Source organism: Mauremys reevesii, linkage group 10 (genome assembly GCF_016161935.1).
Source record: "Mauremys reevesii isolate NIE-2019 linkage group 10, ASM1616193v1, whole genome shotgun sequence".
Lineage (NCBI taxonomy): Eukaryota > Metazoa > Chordata > Testudines > Geoemydidae > Mauremys > Mauremys reevesii.
The window spans coordinates 21,828,266-21,847,807 of record NC_052632.1 but is presented as its reverse complement, the minus strand read 5'-3'; the positions used below and the strand labels follow the sequence as shown (position 1 = coordinate 21,847,807).

The 19,542-nt window shown below is 42.5% G+C and overlaps 2 protein-coding genes across 8 annotated transcripts in view; one reads left to right on the top strand and one right to left on the bottom strand.

The window, feature by feature from the left end:
• Window positions 1-19,542, bottom strand: part of SCG3 (secretogranin III) — a 42,469-nt gene that overhangs the window by 6,738 nt on the left and 16,189 nt on the right. For 4 of the 6 annotated variants that reach the window (XM_039491325.1, XM_039491321.1, XM_039491322.1 and 1 more), the window contains 3 exons: window positions 10,857-10,940; window positions 8,648-8,776; window positions 2,447-2,527 (listed from right to left, as the gene is read on the bottom strand). In XM_039491325.1, the coding sequence (XP_039347259.1) occupies window positions 2,447-2,527; window positions 8,648-8,776; window positions 10,857-10,940 (294 nt within the window). Of the gene's footprint in view, window positions 1-2,435; window positions 2,528-8,647; window positions 8,777-10,856; window positions 10,941-19,542 lie in introns of those variants that run through there. The other 2 variants (XM_039491323.1, XM_039491324.1) reach the window with 2 other exon arrangements.
• Window positions 13,726-19,542, top strand: part of AP4E1 (adaptor related protein complex 4 subunit epsilon 1) — a 62,755-nt gene continuing 56,938 nt past the window's right edge. The window contains exon 1 of one of the 2 annotated variants that reach the window (XM_039491315.1): window positions 13,726-13,792. The gene's annotated coding sequence lies outside the window, so the exon portion shown is untranslated. The remainder of the gene's footprint in view (window positions 13,793-19,542) is intronic. The other variant, XM_039491316.1, reaches the window with a different exon arrangement.

The following is a 19,542-nucleotide window of genomic DNA, read 5'->3' as shown; positions in this document are numbered from 1 at the left end:
GCTGAGAATCTGGCCCTAAGAGCACGGATCTCAAAGGTGGATAGAGCATTCAAATAATGGCCTGATCCTCCACTGCACTGCTCATTTTATGCCAGTGTAACTCCACCAATTTGCCTGGGTCTTCAGCTCCCACCAGGGCTGGAGACAGCACGGATGGGCCCACAGCATCAGGGAGCCATAACTGCCATGATCTTCCTGTGTTCAGCAAAGTTTGGTTACAGAAGAGATAAGGCCAGAAATCTAGCCCCAATTTCTATTAATAGTCACCTAAATCACATGGGATTGTTTCTGTTTCCTGATTTGATGACTGACTTTTTTTAAACAGAAAAATGGCAAATAGCAAATAAGGGCTGATGAAGTCCCAGAGGGAATTTTCAGATGAATAATCACTTCTGTTAAAATTCATGAAACATTCTGGACTTGCAAATATTTTCCCAAGTAAGCTGACTCATCCAAATACTCACAAGCAATTACTAATACAGGCCCATGAGTGGAGCAAATGTGCCATGTTTATGCACACATGTATTTGTGAATCACTTTTTGTATTATTCCACCACGTCCAATTTGCTAGTTTGAAAGTAGATAAAGGATTGACAAACACATAATCTTGAAGTGAAAGATTATGGCCCTGTATGATTCAGTCTGGGATAAACTTACTCAGTTTGTACTCCATTTACCACCACTGCTAGATTTTTGAATGAGCAGTTGCCAGAATACACAGTATAGAAGGGGTAAGCTAAGGGGTAAAGCATCAGGAGATTAAAGATTTTATTCTCATTTACTTATAGTTTAAGTGTAAATGAGAACCAGGCCCTAATAGTATAAAATATAATGATGTTCAAGATTGCCATTGTGGATCCATTAATTTAAGGAATTCACATCAGTACATCTTACTGCTTTTCCAGACAGATAAAATGCTATTATATCTGTAGTCACAGTCATTTTCAATTTGCAGTAATGCTGGGGAAAAGGTTACTGTGAAGAGGAGTGAGGGGCTGCTCAGGAAATGGGACACAGAAAACAATCCCATGTGATTGAACGCTAATTGCTGTAACAAACACACTGATAAATGGAAATATTTATTGGAATTGGCATGAACATTCTAAAGTAAAGTGTAAGCCTGCCACCAACTATAACTGTTGCTGTGGGTTATGTAGAGAGGATTTTAAGAGGGAAGGAGTTATAGGTGAGAAAAGTAGGTCATTATTGGTCAGTCCAAACATCTTCTACTGAGCTTCAACAAAGGAAATGAATGTGTCAAGCTGCAGTCAGGCATTGATTAAATAGTGTCCATCTTACACTCCATCACCCATAGGGGCTGATGAGAGAATGTGGAGCAGACCCAGTCTCAACTCCTGCTCCTCCTTGGCTGGTGGTGGAGAGCTTCCTCTCCCTTTCCAAATGCTTTACACACTTTTCCCCAGCATGCCTTATGGTTTCTCCTTACCATGGACAAGATGATGGTGGAAATCCAGCCAATAGCACCAGGGCTGAGACAAGAGCTGGGATGCTGGTTCTGTATGATGCTTTGAGGGAGGAGATTACATGGACAAGCCAAGTGGTCCTGTTATTCCTGTGGATCCTGCCCTTGCCCCTCTACCCCTCCCCAGCCTTTCCACACTGTTGCCAGCCCCATCTCCTAGGAGAAGCAACGTATTGGAGAACCGGCCTAAGGAAGGTTGAGCAGCTGTTTCAGTCACTGTTCCTCTTCTACAGAGCTTTACATGTGAAAGATGCACAGTGCCCTTAGAGCCAATCCTAGGAGCAATTAATAACGCCATAATGCTCTTATCTTGCAGATAAGATTCCTAGATGTTTTCACCTTGACTGTTTATGAAACAAAAATCTACAGGATTAGAGTTTCCTGCTACTTGCACAGCACTAGCACAATGCCATTGGGTTCTCACAGCTGCATGCATATATTAGAAAGATCCTCTTCATGAATGCTAAAAAAATAATCCTTAAAACACTTCTATTGATCTCATGGTGTAGGACTGACATTAAATGCATGTTGCAAGGCTTACTTATTATTCTCTGGATTTCGGTGAGTGGGTTCTTAGGTGGGGAGATGAGGGGGCGTAAGGAGTTTATTTCCAGCAAGTTAGTCAACATCAATTTTTTATTCAGGGCAGTCTGGACAGGCTAGTTTTTATATTTTGTAGTAGTTCAGTGCAATATTTAAATATATTTCCATAAGATCATGGAGCTTTATAACAGACTGTTTCTATAATTTGTACACATTCCCTACATTTGGGCCTAGACTACTTGACAGTGATCCTAGCATCACTAATTATGAGGCTGTGATCCAGACATGTCCATAGTCTCACATTTTATATTTCTATGATTCAGCTCAGCTCATCATGCTAATTTATACGACGTAGTTTATAAAACAAATTGTAATCTGAATTTTGTCCACCCCATATGTGCAAGATTATTCATTTCATACCTTCTTTATTTCCCTGCTTGTTGTGCTTCTTCAGCCATTCTATATTCTTCCTGATGGCTTCCAAATACGCCTCAGCTTTCCCTTGAGGAACAGATGAGAGATAAATCAAACACCCTTCATCAATGATTGATGCAGCTTGTTTAACTGAGAAAACTTTTGTTACAGTGAAGGCAGATTAAAACTGTTCTTAGTTTCCATTTCAGGGACCAGCCCTGTCATCCTTATTCAGGCAAAAATTCCCATGCACGGCTAGCAGATCCTGTCTGTGAGGGATTAGTCAGCTCTGATACGAATTTATGGCCATTTTCTCACTTTGATTTGTGTGTGCAACTCCAGTTGATTTCCAGAGCTATTGCATGCATGGACTGGGGTCAGTCTGTGGTGTTTAGAGCACAACAGCTGTTAAACAAAGATTAAAGTGTTAAGACACTGGGGTATGATTTTAATAAGACTGAAAGCTTTGTGCATCAGCTCACATACTAAAAACATCAGAAACCTCTTCTACTGACTGTCAATGCCATCAAATGTAAGATTGTGATGTTCCAAAAGGCATAAGAAAAAACCTACAACCTGAAACGCAGGCACTGTATTAGCTGAGAAAAGGAAAGCATGAAAACTATATAATCTTGTTAGAGCCTTTATATTTTGAATTTTGAAATGGTGTCTATTTTTAGCCCCAAGAGCACACAGGTCAAAATTAGTTCAAGGATTACCTAACAAGGCCCTGAAGGGAATGTTATAGATAATGGATTCTGAATTCTTAACTTGGCTAGAGCTTTATTGATGTAACGTGCTCATATTTGTCAGGAAAAGACTAGTGCGATTAGCTTGTGGAAGGCTGTTACTGCCTACTGTGCATGTCTGATCCCATCAATAAGTGGATACAATAGTAAATATGCTGAAACCTTTGAGCTAGGAGTGCAGAATTAGCATGGAAGGAAGTCAGTCTGTGAAACAGCAAAGCATTTTAGAGGAAGAGACAAAGGGTCAAATTCTGATTTAATTTATACCATTGAGTTGAATGTGGTTGTGAAGGTCTGAGAGCAAAATTTGGCCCAAACTGGATACATCCTCCATAGACATCCCACCACTAGCTAGGGTACCCTGCCTCAGATTGTTAAGTTCCATTCTGCAGTAGTGGACTTCTCACTGCTACTGGACGCTCAAATAGCCACAGCAACAAAAATACCCACTTCTCTCTGGCTATAAGAGTGCACCCCATCCTACTGGGTGCCAAACTAGGCATGGTGACTCATGAACTGTGACCTCTAGGCTTGAGTATTGCAACTCGTTATATCTAGCAATGAAACCGTATATGCTGAAAAAGCTTCAACCAATACAAATTACAGCAGCTCCCAGCTTGGCAAGCAGGTTGCCATGAACATATCATCCTGGTTCATCACCCTCTGTACTGGTTCATCAGTGAACACAGAATCTATTTCAATGACTCTGTTCTGATATTCGAAGTCCTCCATAAGACTGACCTCAGTTACCTAACAAATCACCCGTCTCTGCAACCACGACCTCCCATGACAGCTACCTTCTACTGGAACAATGAAACTGTTGACCATTGAGGAGGCTTGTGAGTGTAAGAGACAGACCGTCCATGGGAGATGTAACTAGACTATAGAACTCATCTCAGCAACAGATACCAATGACCCTGGAGCTTGCCACTCCCATAGTTAAATGCAGAACACATGCAAAACTTAGCTTTTCCTCAGTAAGTCCCCCCCCACACACACACAAACCACCATCACCCAAAAAATCCTATGAAGAAATCAAAGTATTTTTCCTACAAGCTGCGAGGGAAGAAATGTATACCGAGAAATTGTTGCTGTTCTATTTAAGTACTTGGGAGGTGTTGAAACATGATAGTGATGGGCACTATGGAAATGCCTTGACACAAGAGATTTAGCTAAAAATACATTTGTGCTTGTCTTTGGATTTTGGACCATTCCATGTCTGAAATACACACTGGTGAGACATGCTGTTTTCTGTGTGGTATGCCAGCTGAACTGTTTTTTTCCCATTTACTATGGATCTCTGTGGAAAGAGTAGCCTATGGTCAGGCTAACCTGCCATTGTATGCAACATTAAGGCCTGGTCTACACTAGGCGTTTAAATCGGTTTTAGGAGCGTAAAACCGATTTACGCACCGCCCACCACAGCAGGCAGCAGGCATATATTTTTTTGGCTCTTTAAAAAAGGGTTTGTGTTCTCTCCTAACCGAGAGAAGAGGCTAAGTATCTATTTAACGGTATTAACATATAGGTGTGTGTGCTGATCGGCGGTATTGGCCTGCTCTCGGGTCTATCCCACAGTGCACCAGTGACCGCTGGACCGACCGCTGAACTCGGGCAGAGTGGGGGTGGTAAGGAAAAAAAAGCCCTTTGAATTATTTGAATATTTCCTTTTTGGCCAGCCGTGGGCGTGTGGAGGGACGGTGGCAGCAAAAAAAAAAAAAAAAAAAAAAAAAAAATGATGATGTGGATGCTGATGGGATCGCTGCTCTCCGTTCATCCCGTCTATATCCGTATCCGTTCTATTTAAAATCTTCCCAAAAAATCAGAAGAAAGATCAGCGAGGCAGGCAAGCAGCGCAGCGCGTGACAGCAGAACAAAAAAAAGGAAAGAATGGATGATGCGCATGGGGACTGAGACTGGAATGGATCCCACCTGCAGCCTCCTAAAATTAAATTTTTTCTCTTGGCTGAGCAAAAATGCTTCTAGGGTCAAACAAACACAGTGCGGTCAGGGTGCCACACACCCCACCCCCAGCCACCACCCCACCCACCCCCACCCCCACCAAACAATCCTCTGACTCTTTTACTCTCTCATCTTTACTCTTTGCCCTGTGAATACTGAAGATAGCAGATAGCTCACTCAACACACCAACACCCACCCCCATCCTTGCTCCCCGTCATGGGCTGATAAAAAAAAAAAAATCATCCATCATCATCATCATCTGCATGATGAATGAAATGCAAAATGATGGAAATCTATCCTCAGCATCAGCTTCAGCTGATGGGACAAAAGGACTCCTAAGCAGCCTATGGGCCTAATTTTTTTTTTGGATGGGATGGATGGTATGGCTGGATCCTCATCATCATCCATCAACATCATAACTCCTTCATCCAGGCCCCCAGCCCCCACCCCCCACAAGAAAGTGTAAGATGCCCTGGCTGTGGATGCTGGGGCTGCTTCTCCTCTCCACTGCACTACTAAATGTCATGTCCTGTCTGGACTGCTGGCTGCCTCTTCTCCTATCATCACTCACCAACATGTGTCTTATTCTTGCATTCTTTGTCTTATATTCACACATCACACAGGGGGGGGAGGGGGAGGAAGAAAAGAAAGGGGAGAAAAAAAGAAACGGGGGGGTGGGGTGGTTACAGGGAGAGCCCAGCCTGTGAATAATATAGACTAGCTCTGACCTGACACAGGCCAGGTGGTTCTTGCACACACTTGCCTATATTAGCATTTTGCACACATTTTCTTTTTTTATAGAGGAAGGAAGGGATTGGAGGCACAGGTTGCTTTTTATTTTGGCTGCTGATCGTAGGGCACTGCTGTACAAACAGCACCCAGCACAAGCGATGGGGAAGGTAATAGGGGCAGCTAGTAACTCACTTTTTTTTTTGCTGGGGGCTGACCAGATTGGCACTAGCAGCAAATGGTACAAAGGTGGTACAGCCATGATCATCCTCAGTTCCAATTTATGGAAGGGTTTGGATGGTGGTGGTGCTGGTGCAACCATCTCTGCATGCAAGCATGCAAAGCATGCTGTGCTGCTGCCTGTAGCTGCTCTGCTGTGGCATCACACATAGTACAGGTACACATACGCACAAACGGCATCCATAAAAAGACATGCATTGCCATGCATGGCATCATCCAGGCAGGGGCAAAGGAAAAAAAATTCTGAGAAAGCTGCCCAGCCGTTGCTTGGACAGACAACATTTTTAAGACGCCCCACCAGAACAGAGATTTTTTTCCCCAGGCCTTGGCATCTCATCACCCCAAGTCAAGAGGGCGGGGGGCTGGGGGAACTATGGATGGATGGGAATAGGGACACCGGCTAAGCACAGTGAAATCGGCGGCAGCCTCGGACCATGGGCCCACACCACCCGATTTAATGTGTTTAGTGTGTTGGCGCGGTTTTTTTATTTTTTCAATTTACATTTTTAAAAAAATTATGTTAACATTAAATGTTGCGTTGAGGCAGCTGGCATGATAACCTGTATCAATGCTCTGTTTCCTCTTTGAGCTACTAATTTGCTGCCAGAACATAAAGTTCTGCATAACTTTGAAAAGGCAATTGCTTATGCGGACAATGGTTGTTAAAAGCACCATCACTGTCTAACAGTGGGTCATCCAAATTGCTTCATTCTGGAGAACAGACAACTCACTGCCTTTCAATATCAGCTTCTCATAACACAGATTGGAGAAATCAATATGCTCAGTCCAGAATACTGAATGCACCAATGATCTTAGGTCACTAAAACGCCACAGATGCAAAGAAGCAATATCTCACTGCACTAGTGTATTAAAATGCATTTGATCTGATTTCTAATGTAGGCTATACATTCTGTAATAAAAGATTGTGGCCACAATTCAGCTAGGCACATGGATCCGTGTATTTAAAATTAGGCACATGCTTAAGTACCTTTCTGAATCAAGGCCTATGTGCAGAGGTTTAGGAATAGTATGAAACAAAATAAAATACATTTTAGGAGACAAAATGAGAAAATAGTACTGTTGCTAGTGGCAATCTTTGAGGTAGGTTCATATTTACTAGATAATACACTAGCTGCATACACACTGCAGTCACAACTACATTAATGAGTTATCTTCACCCAGCCATTGGGAGTGCTAAAGAATCATTTTAAGAATTACCATTCATAAAATGGTAATTAACCAATTTAATAAATTAATTGATACTTTTTTTGCAGATAATGGACTAAATTAATGATAGTTTGATCTTACAGATGTCAGCAAGCAAGCCTCTTTAAGGAGGCTGTTAATCACTCCAGTATGAATTTCTTTCATTCATGCCTAAAAACCTTAAATTGCAAAGGATTAAAAATCTTAGAAAAGAAAAAATACTATTTTAAACACATATTGTCTTATTTTCATAATTTAAAAATAAGCATTTCTGGTTCTTTTCTGAGCACCTTTGGGATTCAAAACAGATCAAAGGCCCAATCCTGCTCTCTCACTGGACTCAACATATAATTCCTATTGACTCCACTGTACATGGCTCCACTATCCATGCTCTTTAAAATACATTTTAAACAAAGAATTGGCACTGAGAAACTTCTCAGGGCAGAGAGACTGTCTTCCTCTGCTTTACATGGAGCCAACCACATCTAGTGCTTAAAAAAGTACTAAATGATAATATATATGTGACTATACTGCATTCACATTTAAGGGATCTCTTCTTCCCTCAATGTGTACACGTATCTCATCTACCTTACCCAGAATTATGCTCTTGCATAAAGAGGCTGCTGATATTCCATTTCAGTCACTAGGGTAGTTTAAGGATACTGATAATCATTCCAGGCTGTTTAGAGGATTGGTGGCAGGGAATACAGACTGCTGGATTTAAGCCAAAGTGCTAAATTAGAATTGTCATTACTCAGTACCAGCTTATCTGAAAGGCCTGCACAATTCCAATCAGTTTAGGGGTCAAAGACTATATAAAGAAAGAGAACTTCACAGTGCAGAGGAGAACTAGGGAATTCACTAGCTTGGGTTGAAATTCATGAAGGTCTGCCGCCCAGCAGTGTTGGCTGCATTTCAGAAGAGTAGGTCACATATGCATGAACGGAATTGTATTAATATTAGGGCTTGTTGAAAATTTTCCATCAATGGGAAATTGTTTTTTGATTAAATGAAAATGTTTATGAAAAATGTCTGCGTTCAACGGAAACTTCTGATTGTTCATCAAAACACCATGCACACGACAAGCATGTCAGCTCAGAAAATGAGAGTTCAGACCCAAGAGTTGAATAGGAATTGGTCCCATGCCCGCACAGAGTGCTAAACACAGGACCAATGGGCTTGTCTCATTACAAAATTATTCCAGTGGTGATATTATGCTGTATCCACACACCTGTGCCACTCTGCTGTGCATGTAATCTTCTGCTAGTCTGACCAGGAAAAAAATCCAGTCATTTGGTGCACAAGCTAATAGCAAGAGTACCTTTTGGTTCTTCATTGTTTCCTGCTGTATTTTGTTCTTCCACTTTTGTGGAATCCTTCAATGTTTCATATTGTTTTTCCATTTTAGCTGCTTCTTCCTTTGTACTGTCTGCCTCTTCATTGCTCTTATCTAAAGAAGTTGCAATCAGAACATTCCCTTACTTTTGTACCATAGGTACCATAAGTGTTTTGAAATCACGTCATTCATTGCTAAACATTAGCATGTTCTTTTGGGAAGTTCAAAGACTTTGACTATTGATTCAGAAAGAAACTCATAGAAGCCTGAAAATGGTGCATCTCTAAACGTCATCTCCTGCCTTGGTCACTGAAAATGCCTACCTTTTCTCTTGCAACCACTACTTCAAGTCAGTCAATTAAGATATCATAATATACATTCCTTAAGGGCTAGTTTCAAAGTTCATGGAAGATTAGGGGAGTTTCTCCATTGACTTCAATGGGCTTTAGATCAGGCCACACAATCCACAGAATGGGGCCTGTCTTTATTTTTTTCTTGTACTGCAGTGAGTACAAAGAAATCAAATCCATCGAAGTCTAGGGCCAGGTCCTCCAAAGCATTACACAAGGGTTGTCCTTGCATATGGGTTATACTCTCTGAAGTAAGGCTCGTCTCCAGTGGAATAAGGACACTCGTGAATAAAGATTTGGAGGTTTTGGCAATTATGTGACAACTCCTCCCTCCCTTTCAGCAGACAGATAGTTACAGCCCTGCACTTTGCAGGCTCAGACCCTTAAATTACCAGTCTGACACCTAGTTAAATTAGTTTACGGATGTAAGCAGAGTCAGGATGAGCTCTACCCTAACATCTGATGGTAAATTGTGGGGAGTGTGGAAAGAATCTCAAGTATTTGCATTGGCATTTCAGTTATTTGCACTGGCACTGCCATCCCACTTAGCATAACACATGGCAGCCTGGGATGGTTATTTTCACAGCTGTGGGATCCCCAATTTCTTTGTTATTGGGGCAGGAAAAATAAAATGTCACCCTGATTAAGTAAATGAGGAACTACAAAACTGTCTTATGATAAAGGGTTTCATTATCAACTAAATAGCACTTGCTAGACAAGGGACATGGGTTCCAAAACCCAGTGAATTGAGAGAGGCTGGGGACAGGTATCTGTACTTGGTGGTGCAGGCTCCTTGTGTGAGCCAGAAGCACCAGTTCCACCTATGCCTCTCTCCACTGTGGAATGTCAGAGTTAATTTTTTGATTCCCTTAAGAATCTAGATACAGGTTACTGAGCTGAGCTTACTTTGGACTAGTGGTGCACTGGCACTGAGACTCCCCTACTGTGAGTTGAAATCACTAAGAGCTGAAATCACTAAAGAGCTGGAATTGCTGAGCTGAGAGCACTAAGTACTATGCTAACTAGTGGGGGAGCCTGACGCTATACTGCAGAGCGGAGTGGAGCAGTTCGTGGAGCCACGGAGTGAGTGGAGCCGAGCAGTTTGTGGGGATGGCTGGTGGACCAGAGCAGCTGGCAGAGCGGAGCAGCTGTGGGACGGGTGGAGCGGCCCATGGAGTGAGCAGAGCGGAGCAGTTTGTGAGGACGGCTGGAGGAGCGGCACAGCTGGTGGAGTGGAGCCAGTCATGGTGAAGGCTGCAGCAGAACTCCATAAAGAGGCGGAACAGTTGGCTCTGGCCCACGTAAGGTGCCCCTTAACACCCTGTGTGTGCCCCCCCATTTCCACCCTCGGCTGGGGGGGGGGATAAAACTCTGCAGATAAACTTTTGAACTCTGGGGTGGCACTGACCAGAGACTTTTGGGTTGTTGGACTTTGAGGTGATTGGACTTAAGACCCTAAGGGTGAAAGGACAGTGCCAAATGTACTTGGAGGTGGGGTTTTTTTGCTTATGGTTTGTGTATAGTCCTGTTTGTGGTGTCTCTTCAACGTGATGCCGCATTGTGTCCCTCCTTTATTAAAAGGATTTTGCTACACTCGGACTCTGTGCTTGTGAGTGGGGAAGTATTGCCTCCTAGAGGCACCCAGGGGGGTGGTATGTAATTGTCCCAGGTCACTGGGTGGGGGCTCGAGCCGGTTTTGCATTGTGTTATTGACACGGAACCCCTGGATACTGAACCCGGCCCTTGTTGCTGCCAACTCAGGGTTGCACTTATAACTAAATAGGTTGAACAACAATGTGTTATTAAATAGTGATTGCAAGGAGATAGAGGAATAGAGTAAATACCTGCTAGTAGCTCGTTTTTGGTGCTGGTCAGGGGGCTTTCAAGTTTACTCTTTGTCTGCAGAGCTATCATTGCATCCAAGTTTTCTGGAAAATGAAAAAAACCTAGTTACTCTCATACTGAAAATGATAGTGCCCAGATTATCCACCTGTGCAAGAACACAGTTAAATTGCCTGTAGAAAACAAAAGGGTTAAGCAAGGAATTAATAATTCTTGTCACTGAATATATAATGTAAAGGCAACTGATTACCAAGTAACAGAATAGCTATTTGGCTACAGAGAACTTTGAATATTTTTAAGTATAAAATATGCTACAGCATGATAATATGGGCACCAAATAATACCAATATGCATAAAAGACAGCATGAGAATGTAGATCTATTCAAATTAGAGTATTTAAATCATCCAGACTCTTCTTCTTCCATTTTAATTCAGTGAATGAGCTGACAAAACATAAAGACCACAGTGTGCCTACCAACTGCTATTGGTGTAAGGAATGGATGTGTGCAATTACAAGCATTATCTCAATCAAAGCTGCAAGCAGCATGTTTCTTTTTCCTGGAAGGAGAATATTCCCCTGAACAGTTTATCTGAAAAGTGCTTTTATAGTCTAGGTGTGAAATTAGTCCAGTAAAAAGGTTTTATGTGCTATTTAAAGTGGAATCAATTTTTAGAAAGTTGACTAGATTAAAAGCAGCATTTGTACAAGTGCCTCAGAAAACAAACATTTATTAAAAACTTAGCAGACTATGGTGACTTTACGCGGCCCTAGGAGACTGTAGAACAATGCTTTCTAGTACTTTAAAAACCTTTAAGGCTAACTCTTGTATCCTACAAAAGTCAAAGCAGAATTTGGCTCTTAGAAGGAAAAACATTAACAACTCAGATACGATCAGTACATACTAGTACAAGGAAAACAAAACCCTTTAGACATTGTGTTTAATTACACACATGCAAATGCAGATTATCATGTAATTAGTTATGCTTTCTCATTTATATTGTGGCATTAGTGTAGAATTTGCTTGTTCTTTCAGCAACCTTTTAAAAGTACAATTGAACATTAATCCACAATTCTATACTTAAGAAGATAAGAACGGCCCTACTGGGTCAGACCAAAGGCCCATCTAGCCCAGTATTCTCTCTTCCGACAGTGGCCAGGTGCCCCAGAGGGAATGAACAGAACAGGTAATCATCAAGTGATCCATCCCCTGTCGCTCATTCCCAGCTTCTGACAAACAGAGGCTAGGGACACCATTCCTGCCCATCCTATCCTCCATGAATTTATCTAGTTCTTTTTTGAACCCTGTTATGGTCTTGGCCTTCACAACATCCTCTGGCAAGGAGTTCCACAGGCTGACTGTGTGTTGTGTGAAGAAATACTTCTTTTTATTTGTTTTAAACCTGCTGCCTGTTAATTTCATTTGGTGACCCCTAATTCTTGTGTTATGAGAAGCAGTAAACAACACTTCCTTATCTACTTTCTTTGCACCAGTCATGATTTTATAGACCTCAATCATATCTCCCTTTAGCCATCTCTTGTCTAAGCTGAAAAGTCCCAGTCTTATTAACCTCTCCTCATATGGAATCTGTTCCATGCCCCTAATCATTTTTGTTGCCCTTTTCTGAACCTTTTCCAATTCCAATACATCTTTTTTGAGATGGAGTGTCCACATCTGCACACAGTATTCAAGATGTGGGTGTACCATGGTTTTGGGGACTACTGTGCTGCAGGAGGTAGGATCTTTTGGATGGGATGTAAAATTGAGGTCCTTGTGCTTATGTTCATTAAATTCTGGATCAATTTTAACCATGCAAATAGATTTGCTCTATACATTTCTCTTGCAGTTTCAGTTGGATAAATTATTCTAATTCACATTCTGTTTTATGCTGTTGTGAAGTATTGCCACTTTTTTTAGGCCCTAATCCAGTAAGCCATTTAAGCATATGCTTAACTTTAAGCAAGTGAGTAGACATTTGAAATCAACAGTCTATCCAGCTGCTTAAAGTTAAACATATGCTTATGTGGAATGATTGATTAGGGCCTTCCATGCTCCACCCCAGAAGTGACAGCATTTTAGTGGCAGGTGAAATGATCCCTATATTATGGAGAGACCAAGAGTTCTCCATGGTTAAAGTTACAGTTAGGGTTCCACTGAAAGGCTGATCTTCAAACTCCTATATAAATCTGTAGATGTATATTTCTATGTTACCAAATATGAATGAGAAGAAAATTTTAAAAGATTTTTAGTTACAAACTTTTAAAAAAATCACTTCTTTTTGAAACTTTCACAGACAGTGGGATCTACATAGGCACAAAGATGCTTTAGGAGCACAAGACCCAATTGGCGCTCACCACACTAATTGGCTCTTACCCAACAATTTCAAAGTGGTTTATGACAATAATTAGTATTACTATCCCATCATAATATAAACATTTAGCAAGCTACTGTATTTTCAGTTTGATATATTGGGCGTTAGCTGTGCAAGCCATTAATGGGGATTGCAATGACACGTTCTCACACACAACAGTGATATGTTTTCCCAAGAGGCCAGATTTTTATTACACAGGATTGGTTGCGGCCTTTTTTTCAAAATTAATTTCCCCTCCCCCCTAACAGTTTTCATTTTTTCAAAGCACTTGTGTTTCCATCAGATGTGGAGGGACCACGGTTGAATAATGTTTGCTTTGAGTTACATTAATGGTGTGAGTCATCTTCAGAAATGACATGTGCAGGGCCAGTAGCTAAGCAACTGAATGTCCTATTTGGTGGTCTAACAAGATCTGATGACTTTTCTAGTCTGGTTACCCTAGCAACCTATTTGTTACAGAGTAAGAATTCATAAAGGTGTTGACCTTTTGTCAGCTTGGCCACCTCTTTGTAATGATACTAATCAAGGCAACAAAACAAGAGCTAAGGAGCTAATGGATGTGACCCAGGTTAGTAAAACAGCTATCCCAAGGGCAATAGGCTTTGAGACTGCTATTACCTACCATGAAGGCATTGCTGTCTAATGGTTAGAGCCAGAAACCAGACATCAAGCAGATCTGGTTTCTACTCCCAGCTCTGCCGCTGGCTTACTCTACATCAACGTACTGGCAACTATCAGCACAAACTCTTATGCTGAAGCTTGCTACAGTATGTAAAACTGATTTCTTTACCTGTAGTTAAGATTGCTATCAGGCGCCATGATCATCGCATTCTGTTTAAAAACCCAGCATTTCTATGCTGCATAGGAACAACACAACAGAACAAGTCTTTTTGCAGAAGTGTTGTTTAATACCATACATTTTTGCCATCAGTCAACTTTCAAATTAAGTTGATGAACAAAGTTAGAATGTGAAAGTGCCTCCTAGGCACAGGTTGATTATGCAAAGAAATTATGTCTTTCCAGGAAATGTTACAAACCCCCAGAAACCATCATGAAAAGATAGATCTGTGTACACAGGGAGAGAAGTATCAGCTTTGGATTTCATTATTCATTCAGCTAAACATTAGCATGGGCAGATTACTCACTGCCCACTAACAAGCCCATAGTCATTTAAGTAGTAATAATTGGCTCTCACCACACTAATTGGCTCTTACCCAACAATTTCAAAGTGGTTTATGACAATAATTTACAAATGGGAAAGTGAGGCAGAGAGGTGTAAGGCTAAACAAACTGAATGCAGAGTTTGGCCCTTAATCAGCTTCACCTAGGTCTCATCCCATCAAAAAGGGTTATATGAACTACTAGTAGCTAGAGATGGGCCTCCAGCACTGAACTAGAGGTGGGTTGCAGTCAGGGAATGGAGGCACCACTGGTTTTGCTGATGGATGATTCACTCTTGCTCACAGACAAGAGAAAGATCAGACTGCTGTTCTGTGCCTGCTATAGTGGCTCTCAACACTCAATTGAAGGGGACAAATAAGCAGGCTGGTAGCAGGGCCTGAGTGAGGGAAGATACAGCATCTGAAGGACCTAACTGGCTCCTACTACTTCAGTTGACTGCCTGTTCTCCTCAAGTGGGTTCAGCGAAGCAGCAGGAAACAGGTAGCTCCCTGAGAAGCTGGTGTTAATCAGTCCAGGCTCCTGGGGGTGCCAGAGAGGCACATAAGAGGCTCCTCCTCCTCTCTCTCCCTGCAGCTCCTGCTGCTTTCTTTTATTCCTTCTCACCTTTTCTCCTGCCTGCCTGTTATGTCTCTTGTGCCCTCCTTCCTCCAGCACAGACTCCACCATCTCTGAGCATCTCGAGCAGAAAGAATACATATGCACCAGCAGCAGATACAATTTTCTACACTCTGGGTCCTAGTGGTGCTCACACATAGTCTGGCACCTGAGGCGGCCGCCTCAGTTTGCCTCATGGTAAGACCAGCCCTGATGAGGGGGACATCACAGTGAAGAGTTTGTTTGTTTGTTTGAGGGGAAAGCAGTGTCAGGATTTCCTTTGTTGTTCCTGTTTAATCCCCTCCCACAAAGGCTGGGCATCAGGCTAACCCCTTCATGCGGCTCAGGATAGCTAGATGCAGCTCCCACCAGAGCAGTGGTTCTCAACCTATTTACCATTGTGGGCCGCATATGCAGCTCTCTCTGTGTTGTGTGGGCCACCTCCAAACAATATATATACTGCCTGCATGGTCCTGAGGATGTCACATGGGCCGCAGCTGTGTGCTGATTGGGCTGCAGGTTGAGAACCACTGCTCTAAAGGATTTTAACATCATCACTCTGGGGATAGTAAGATGGGAAATCTCTCAAGAGCCATATGATGCAATTTCTGCTCCTATCTAACCCCCTCCCTCTCTGGGGCTGCTCTTGCTGCCTGTGCAGCCCATTAAATAACATTCTGATAACATGCAGCTTGCGAAGGGTCCTGGAGTGGGACAGGGGTCATGTAAACCCAGCCTGGAGGAACTTAATTTGGGAATTTCAGATAAATGGCACCCTCCCCCCAATATCCTGGTCCTAATCCCACATTTAAGGTTTCAGTGCTCAGATGTGCCTACAGAGACACAGACTCCAGAAGGCAGTCCTTACGCTGAGCTGTTAAATAACAACAAATGGGTAGGCAAATGGTCCTTTCCACACAAACAAAAAACGGGTGACAGGGTGCAAAACACTGGGCTTTCAAGAATCAGAGAAACCAAATTAATGCATCAACAGAGAAGCTATTAGGAGGGCTGGCACTTATAACAACAGATCCAGGGGGTAGAGTGGGAAGAAGTCAGCAAAGAGACATTGAAGAAGAGCCATGACATTTGCAAGAACAGGGGAATGAAATAAAATATCCTCCTTTTAGTTTAAAGGGTGTTACATGGAGTTTGGAGAGTCAAGGAGGGAGGAGTGGTTCAATGAGAGGGGGCTAGTAATACTGAAACAATTGAAACCTCCTTATAGTAATTCAGCTGATGAGGTCCAGCCCCTGTGGATATGCTATGACCTCACATGTCACTCAGATTTCTCTCTTGGCCCAAGATGTCCATATCTATACACTACAATATGGGGCAAATCCTTTCAGAATCTCAATGCCATGTCGTAGGCCGGCAGCCATATGCTTTTCATTCTGGGGCTACCATTGGCTCTTTCTGGAGTCAGATCTGGCACTTTCACCAGACTGAAGAACTCCCACTTGAAGCCTCTGGGGCTTTGGGTGGGAAAGGAATGTAGGATCAAGTCATTATTGGAATTTTTGTTCTGGGACAACCCCACACAAGCGCCACACGGTCTCTGGGGAAAGCAGAAAAACCATTTGACCTGTTTTGCTTTGAATTCAATGCCATCCCATAGATTGGCCAAGGGAGACTGACCCCCAATGTCCTTCTAGATAGGAGTGGATGGATCCAGACCATCCCTTTGGTGCCCCTTTATGGTGCAAAGGAGTGGATTCGGCCCTCAGGGCGCAGGAGAGCTGGTTGGCCAACACATCTCTTTTTTGAGATGGAAGGCTTAGGGCCAAACTGAGAGGTGACCTACCTGGTGCTGAAAGTTAAACATTGGTGAGTGTGTATATATAAGTAGATGTAATTTGTTTGTTGATGGGGACAGAAGGTTGTAGCAAGAAAAGCAACTGGCACTGTGTAATGAGGGGTTTGATAAGACTTACTTATATTCATGGGGTGCCCTCCTTATGTCACACTTGCTTATACACTCCTGCCATAGCCCTCGTCCTTCCTTCCCCTCTTCATGTAAGTTATGCTCACCACCCCTTGTGTATCCTACATTGTCAGGGAGGCTTTCACCTGGCAATTCAGATGTAGTAATAGTGAGAGAAAGAGGAACATGCCTCTGGACACTTTTCTGCTCTCTGCATTACGCTATTGGCTCAGTCCTGATCCAACCTAAGTAACTGGAAAGTTTGCCATTGGTTTCAATGGGAACATGTTCAGGCTCAGTGTCTGGGGTGGCTATATTGAGGAGTACTGCACAAGCTTGGCAGTATACTCAGCTGTGTCCTTGTGTCTCCCAATTAAAGGCCAGGTTGTGTCTCCTGGGCACTGGCCTGTGTTGTGGCGGAGCTCTGAGGGGCACTATGTAGGAGGGCCAAGGAAAGAACACCCACTTTAGCATCCCAAACAGTAGCAGAGAAAGCATGAGAACAGCACAGTGAGTCAGTGCCCCCATGGGATCAGAGGTGCATTTCCCCAGGGGATGCAGGGTTTGGGGTCTGCACTCCCTGTGTCCTCAAAACTTTCCATCAGAGAAAATTGTTGCAGCTGAACCACACGGAAATTCCTGTGTCTTCTTTCCCCTCCCAGTGGGATTTCCTTCAGAGGTACAATTTGGCTCTAATATAGTGTTACAGTAAAATTGTATTATTAGTAATATATTTAGAGAAGGGACAAACTACTTTTACAAACTCTGGGTATGTCCACCCAGGTGATTGCTCATACAGAGGGTGCGTGCCTACCTATGAACCACCTACCCACAGCTGGTATGTCATGTCATTTGGACTCCTTCTCTGAATTGCCCATGAGAAACAAATGACAAGGCGAAGGGGAGTTGCATGGAGACATCTGTTCATGTCCACTTCCAATCAAAATAATCTCCTACTCAGTTGTGGAAGGGGCTAGAGAATCTGACAGTGATTCAGAGCTGAAGGAAGGAGGTGTGAAAGAGGTGGCTCTGGCTCAGAGTTGAAGTAAGGAGGTGGTTCTGACTCAAACACTATAAATATTGAAGAGATAAAGCCATATCTATTTTTCCTCTTAGCCACCAAACTGGTCTGCTTTTGGTTCTATGTCCGGCCTGTTACAGCTCTGTATGTGCCACTGCTGCATCACCTCTAACCACAACATGCTAATTGCTTTACTCAGAGCAGGTTAAGAGGGAAATCCATTGGAGACAGCAAATCCACAGAACACTTGAACGTGTTTTCCTTCTCACAGCTCTGCTTTCATCTCTCTTCCTCGGCATGTATCACTATTCCCCTTCACACTTCAGTAGCTACTCAGGATGCTGATAAGAGGGCACTTGTACAAAACCCAACCAGTCATCCTGGGTAATAACGGCCAAATCCTCCCATTTATATATGTATGGAATTACAGAAGAGGCAATCTGCCTACACGTGAATCCTTGTTTCCTCCTATTCTCCCTTTCGGGGTCTCTCTCTCTCTGATTCTGCCTTTGTCCCCTTTCCCTCCTCTGTCTCCAAGCTTTTATCCATGCTATTTGGAGCAGCCTGATATTTCCCACCCACCAAGGCCCTGTCTAGATTGGGAAAATGTAATATGAGTTACTTCTGCTCCAGGTACTGTTGCACAGAGCAACATGGCCCCTGACTCCTCCTTTATTCATGGGCAATCTATATTCCTGGTGCAAAGATGCCACAAGTGACTATGTGGTGGGAGGAAACATACTATGTAGATGTATTTTCTTATCACACAGACCATGCCTCAAAATTCCACTTTATGTGGATTCTCTACAAATCCCTTCCATGCTGTACAAAAGCATGGGACTTAGACGCTTAATTTGGATACTGAAGATAAACTGACCCACAAAATCATCATTGGAGATACAATATAAGTCTCTCTCACTGGAGCTAAAGGAGTAACTCCATTAGCTGGTTGCACAATTAAGCTATTATCTTCTGTACACTAGCCACTAGAGGGGACATGATACATTAAGGCAGCATGTTACACAACACAACCTGCACTTGAGGGATACATGGGGTTAGAAGTTCACGTTCTAGTGCAGATTTTATTGAATTGGGATGGCAAAAGGATAAGATTGCTACAATATTACCCCCATAAATGCTATGCCAACAGGTAAAATGTAACCCGTTCTCTAAAGAGTATAGGTTAAGTGTTAAGTACCACAATGAAGTCCGATTTGTCCTCTAATGCCTTATAAGTATTTGTCCAGCTTCTCTTAAATATTGGAGTATAATGTAAACAGAGCTTTATTACAAATATTTTCCATAATGATTATAAAGGGACTCATTAGTTTTAGGGATTTATTTTGAAGTGTGGTAATTCATTACCATATTTAAATTAATTGGAGCTCTTTTGGGAGCCATGCTATTTGTTTGGAATCCTGGGAGTCTTTCCCACTAAATATTTATTAAAACTAGATGATTTTCTGTATGCATTTAGCATCAATAGAAGAGTGGGATGACAGATTAACCGGCACCCATCTTCACCAGCCCAACTAGAAAGAAGGAAATCTGAGCCTCACAACCAGTTCTAAAGCACCACAGTACAGTTCTGGATTAG